Below are 6,431 nucleotides of genomic sequence, written 5' to 3'. Positions count from 1 at the left end.
GGGGGGGGGGGGGGGGTCTCACAGGATATAACTGCCCACGCTGCTGAATATCCCCTCAGACACAAGCAGGGAGACATCAGCTATGAGGCCACATCTGATTGCAATTTATGGACAATTATTATGGTTTCGGAGTGCAGTGGAAAAAAAGAAAGCTAAAACTTTAAGCACATACAATTATGGAGATCAAACCCTGCAACCATTCTCAGCAGCGATGGGCTAATTTTGTTATTTCCCCCACAACTCCAAAAGTGCTCCTAAGTAGAGACATTGGTGTGGGATAATTTAGAACAGAATAAATTTCATTTAGAAAAGTGCACAGAATCAGTGTCTAAACTCTTTCTGCCATAGATAAGTAGTCCAAATTGCGTTTATCCATGCAGTCTGGCTCAGACATCTTAACACTGTTAGCACACTATGTTTTCTACAATTGTATTAGAGCCACAATATTTATTTTGAGGCTGGTTTGAGGCTGTGGAAAGTAGGAATTTAACAAGAAACAGATATGTGAGTGGGGAACTGTGAGAGACAGAAAAAGGCTGTGCATGCATAAGGGGGTGTGGACAGTAAAATGCCGGAGGGGATCAACAGAGAAGCTGTGTGTGTGTGTGTGTGGGACAGTCAGTCAGTCATTCAGTCAGTTGGGCTGCTGCTGCCTCACCATGGCTGTTCTCTCTGCAGATGTCCTGCGCTGGCATGTGAGTTTTAATTTCACTTTTTCTGTCTTTCTGTTTATGCTTATGTTTTAAAAATGCTGTGGAAAAAAGTAGACAAGTTGATGTCTTCATGGGTTATTTTTCTTATAAGGCTATGACATGTCTGACCCCACTTCTGGGATGTTTCTAAGAAATTTGGACAAACTTCCCTTGCATCAACAATTAGACAAAAATTGTACAACTGCAAGGTAATTCCCTGCACATGTGTGTTAATCTTGACCTAAAGTATCTGATAGAGTCATGTTTGGGGAGCTTTGTATGCCGTGTAGCCGGCGAGTGGCTTTCACCACATCAGTGAGTGTACTGTAGGTGTTGTTGCCATAATGGCCCTGGGCTACATGCCATGTCAGACACACTTCCTGACACTGAGACACAGATAGAAACTGGAGATAGTGCAGAACATGACACAACTTGGAAGGATGCAGCCATGTTGGGAACCTAGCAATAAATTTTTATTAGCAGTACAAAGCGTGGCTTTGGCACAAGATTAGTGGAGCAGAAATATGCTGTGGGTGATTTATTATTTAGATCCTTCTGATTGTTACTCTTAAAGTGTGTACAAATGGTTATAGGCATATTGTTCCAAGTGGAGGAGGAGGTATTCACATCTTTTTCTTAAAAGTAGCAGTACTACAATGTAGAAAATACAAGCAAAAGCCATGCACTGATTAAAAGTACTCAAAAAAGAGTGCGTCATATAATATATAATGATAATATAATAACTAATGCATGAATGTGTAAGTACCTGTTGGCTAGTTCAATTTATACCATTCATCATAGTTTAAAAAAGAATCATGTATTTTATGTGTAAAATCTTATTTTAAATGTCAAATAAATGTAGTAGCACATGAGTGAATATACTTACTTACATTCCTCCACTGATTGTAAACTGTGTTTTTTTACCTACAAATAAAAAGTTTAGATTTACAACACTGACAATGAATTTCTCATTTGGTTTGGGGTTTACAAAACTATTGCTAACACTTTATTATAACCCCTCTATTTAGCATTTATAAGCAGTGCATACACAGTTAATGGTTTACAACATGCTATACAATGGGCATTAGCAGATAAAAGGATTTATTTATATATATATTTATTTATTAAGAGTTTATTAACAGCTATTACTACAACTGTGAAGCATCTATAATTGTTTAGTGAATAGCACCTTAATAACTCATATAACACAGTTGTACAGGGTGTAGAGTGTTCAAGACCATGTAGAAGATACGACCTAGATTACAGAATGCATAACTAACCCTCATAATGAATGAGATAAAATGACAATCATTTTGACATCTACACTGTATATTCAGTCCCTGATGCTTCTTGGGAAAAGCGTCACTGACTTCCAGCCAGAACTGTAAAACCAAGAAAAAGCAAAAACACAACACAAATTCCTTGAATGTCATGAAAATGGCACCGATGCTTTTTCTTCTCACTGACCGGACATAGCAGACCCAGCCCTGGGTCAGAATACAGATAATGATGGTGACTACAGACATTCTTGCCCTAAATTGCTACCTGAGGAAAAAGCCAGAGGCGTGCCAAATCCCCAGAGAAAGCAGAGTGTATGAAACAGCCTCACCACACACAAGTGCTGCCCTGAAATAGCAAACAATCTGCGGAGGTGACGCCCCATTTGTTCTCTGTCAGAATGATATAGGCACTGTGAAACCAGAGGATAACAGCTCAACTTCAGATATCATAGTCATATTTTATATTTTAGTGAAAGCAGACTGTTATTCTTTGCAGCCGTTTTAACGTTGACCTTTTTCTTTCTTTAGGCTCGCATCGAGGAGTTGGAAGAGGAGCTGGAAGCAGAGCGGGCCATGAGAGCCAAGGTACGGTACTGTAAGGCATTGTATAACATCTCCCCTCTCCGTAAATGAAACAAAGAGCAGATGAGCCCTAAATCTGTCTGTTGAGCTGCGGGGCAGATAAGAAGATGCTAAGCAGCTCTGGGATGAGCCCGGCTCTGCTGTAACATTCAGGCCTGGGGTGTTGAGAGCCGGTTGTGGATTGGAGGGAACATTAAAAGAGTGGTGGAAAAAAAAGATTGCTGATCTGTTGGCAGCCGGTGGGGTACGTGTGTTGGTGCTGCGCCTCTGGTCACCCCAAACTATCTGCACCTGTGATAATAAACTCAGGGGGGAAGGACCTTGTGTTTCTGATTAACATACAGGGCAACCCCAGAGGCGTAAAGGGACCCCAACATCCTTTTTCCTCTTACTTCTTTCTTATTTTTCTCAACCTTTCTCTATCCCTCATACACACACACACACACACACACACACCTTCTGTTTCTTGTAATATCCCTCGCCTTCTCCTAGAAGCAAATCGGAAGATGTTTTTTTCCACCTTCCTTTCACCACAGCAAAGTTTCCAAGACATCTTTTTTGTCATGTAAAATGGTTTCGAAACAGCATGCCTGGTTCATATAAAGATAATCCACCAAGGTGGGCGCTTTAAGTGCTTGTTGTTTCAAACAAGATGCTCTTAAAGCGTGTGTGTATTTAAGCCACAGAACCTGGTTGGCCCTCTTAAGACCTGACTGCTTTCTGTGTTACAGTAGGTAAAGGCAGAAATGCAAAGGCACATTTTTCACCCCGTGTGTTGAATAGAGAGACAGCGGGCCCGAGGGCGTGTTTTGCACACTTCTCCCCACTCTGGGTGGTATTCCTAATGGTGCTAGCTGGGTCCCCTCCTCCCCTGCCCTCACCCCACCAGACTCCAAAGCCACAGAGCGGGTGAAAGAGGCAAGCAGAGACTTGCAGGTCTTTATCTGTTCCGCATCCTGCGTCTTCAGGGGAGCTCAAATACAGCATACCTCTGCAGCAGACAGGCTCGCTATTGTTAGGCTCTGCTCCTCAGGTCGCACAGGGGAGATATCATCAGGAGATAGAGGCTGACAGACAGCGCTATTTTCCATGGGATCCTCTCCCCAACTGGAATGCTAGCCACTCTAACACACACACACACACACACCACACACCTATATGTGTGCAGTGGAGATTTGTCACTCACTCAGAAACACATACACATAAGAAGCACATGTCAGTATTCAACCGGTATGTAATCTTTAAGACAAATACAGACATGACATCAATATCCTTGAGTTGGACCTCTCTTAACCTCGTCAGGACGGAAATGCCTCTGACACATCATTAAGTTAGACTGCACTAGAAGTCTTCATCTAAATCCAAATTAAACAAAGATAGACATTAAAGCTGCACCCATTAATATTTTTATATGAACAACAGGTCAAATGACTATGTGTAATGTGGCAGGGGTCACTAATAGTGACAAACCCACAGAGAATTATACCCCACCCCCTCACCTCTCGCTAAAAGTTTTTTAGCTTCTTAGCTCATCTTTGAAAATGTTTTGCTCCAGTCTCATCAACAGCATCTTAACAACAGTTGGTGGCTGTCTTAAGCAAAAAAGCTCTTTTAAACTAACTGTACACTACCTGCCCAGCACCAGAGAGCACACAGGCACAATTAGAAACGATCTTAGATAAAGTGGAGCATCTACTGTAGTTGCTAAAGTGCCAGAGAAAAAAACAGCTAAAAGGAGAGAAAACATTGGACTCACTCTTCAGGTAGCCAGAAACACAACTGCTAAATGTGTAAATAACTGCATGATAATAAAGATAAATCGGCCTATTTGTTAAAACAACAACACTTATGTAACATGCAACACAATCTTTTACAGTATATGTCGTAGGGGGGTCCCTGCTGTATGCCATTACACAAACTGTTTGTTGTACATCATCATTAGATTGAGCTGTTAGCTACTGCAGTACATGCAACCTAATGGACAATTTTAATGGATCTTGCTCTGTGTACACTTTCAATTTCATTTCATGTCATACCTCACCCCATCTTATTAATGGTAAACCGGCCAATAGACTGAATTTTGTTTTTATGTAGCTGTGGGAAGACCTCCATCATACTTGAGGCCCAGGACATGGATGGACACTAGAGAGCACATATGCAAACATATGTTGGCATGTATGCACAGACTGAAGAGAGACACACTCCCACTCCTTCATGCTCTTGTGCAAACGAAGATGAATCTCCAGCAGGAGACTCTGGGACCACTGACCCCCTGTTAGCATGTGAATGGGAGTGAGTGGTGTTGGGTGGTGCTGATCCGGAGGAGCTGTTGACCCAAGTCAGTTGTGCGGAGGTGAGCCATGAGTGAGCCGAGTGCTCGGTGTTAACCCTCCGCACAGAGCCAGGGTGTAAACACAGAGGGTGGGGCAGGGAGGAGGGCGTTGAGCTGTGTGGGCCACAGGTTTTTTGGAGCTGGGGGTGAAAGAGGAGGCCCCCAGTGAGTATCATCTGTTTTCCCTTGTTCTGCCTGAGGTGTGTTGACGGCTGTGGCTCATTGGTGCTATGAGGGAGGCCTGAGACTCCAGTTTTTTACAGACCAGTCTCAACATCTACGGCTGTCTTTAAAGCAGCTGTAAAAGATCGGTGTAAAAACAACAAGTGCTTTTAACTACAGAGCGCTGGCTGTTTGTGCACGTAATGGCCCAGTATTATAAACTCTCTCCATGTGTGCATGAGCGTGAGAAGGGCTCTCTCTGACATTCATACATTAGTATTTCTTCATATATTTTATTTGTTTTGAATTTTTATGCAACAAATGTATTTTATATTCCCTTTGATGTAAGGTATCAAGTTTTATTATACTGCGTTTTAAACTGGTATTAAATTGTATTATACTGGTGGAGTCAGTGCAGATTTATAGTGTGATCCAGATATATACTGTATATATACAGTGCTGTATAATGTATATATACAGTGCTTTTGATTTTGTTATATTTGAGCCTGTAGTTATATTGACTATTAATATGTAATAAAATAAACCACATATTTAACATGCTCTTCCCATTGGAGGACATCACCTGATCAACATTTTTCACATAATTAGTTGTAGTTGCAGCCCTATTTTAATCCATATAATTATATTAACAGTTTTGTGTAATGTAAAATGGGTCAAATGTAGTGACCAACCCACAGAGAGAGAATTTTCAACCAACGTTCTTCCACTCAGCTCTACTGAGCTCTGAGCATTGTTTTTGTCTTACAGCATATCTACTTTATAAGGTGATAATATGTCACTGTGGTGTTTACAGTTTGTTTAGCTGCCCCCAAGTAGCCAAAAAAATCAATTAATGCAGCTTTAGGGCCCATTAACAACTCGCTAAATCCTCTATCTATAAAATATCAACAAAATCTCCTCTAAAAGCAGCATGTCTGAACTCTGTAGGATGTTCGGCAGTGAACAGAGCGTTAGATAACTTGCACAGGAAACAGGAGTTCACTGATAATATTTGGACTGTGTGACAGCAGCTAACCCCTGTGTTGCTCCGATTGGACACCAGCTACTCTCCTGACTTCTGACCTCAGGAAAGATCACTTCCCCTTGTGGGCTGTCAATCACACTGATCCCCTGGTGGGTAAATATCCTGTCCTAGGAGGTCGGACTGCTGTGGGGTCAGAATAGATGAAGTCTTCTGCCTGAGGTTTACTACAGTGGAGGTTCATCAACACATTTTTTTTTAAAGTTTATTTTTACAGGCTTTTATTGCCTTTATTATAGTGACAGCTGAAGACAGACAGGAAAGGGGGGCAGAGAGAGGGGATGACACGCAGCAAAGGGCCGCAGGTCGGATTCGAACCCTGGGCCGCTGCAGCAAGGACT

The 6,431-nt window shown here is 41.9% G+C and overlaps 1 protein-coding gene across 2 annotated transcripts in view; it reads left to right on the top strand.

Annotated features, from left to right (window-relative positions):
• Nucleotides 1-6,431, top strand: part of LOC118331654 (putative uncharacterized protein MYH16) — a 65,064-nt gene that overhangs the window by 32,318 nt on the left and 26,315 nt on the right. For both annotated transcript variants that reach the window (XM_035666730.1, XM_035666723.1), the window contains exon 7: nucleotides 2,501-2,557. In XM_035666730.1, the coding sequence (XP_035522623.1) occupies nucleotides 2,501-2,557 (57 nt within the window). The remainder of the gene's footprint in view (nucleotides 1-2,500; nucleotides 2,558-6,431) is intronic.

The sequence above is a fragment of the Morone saxatilis genome, unplaced genomic scaffold (assembly GCF_004916995.1).
Source record: "Morone saxatilis isolate NCDOM2014 unplaced genomic scaffold, NCSU_SB_2.0 Contig1, whole genome shotgun sequence".
Taxonomy (NCBI): domain Eukaryota; kingdom Metazoa; phylum Chordata; class Actinopteri; family Moronidae; genus Morone; species Morone saxatilis.
The sequence above is the reverse complement of the archived record's forward strand: the minus strand, read 5'-3'. Positions and strand labels throughout refer to the sequence as shown.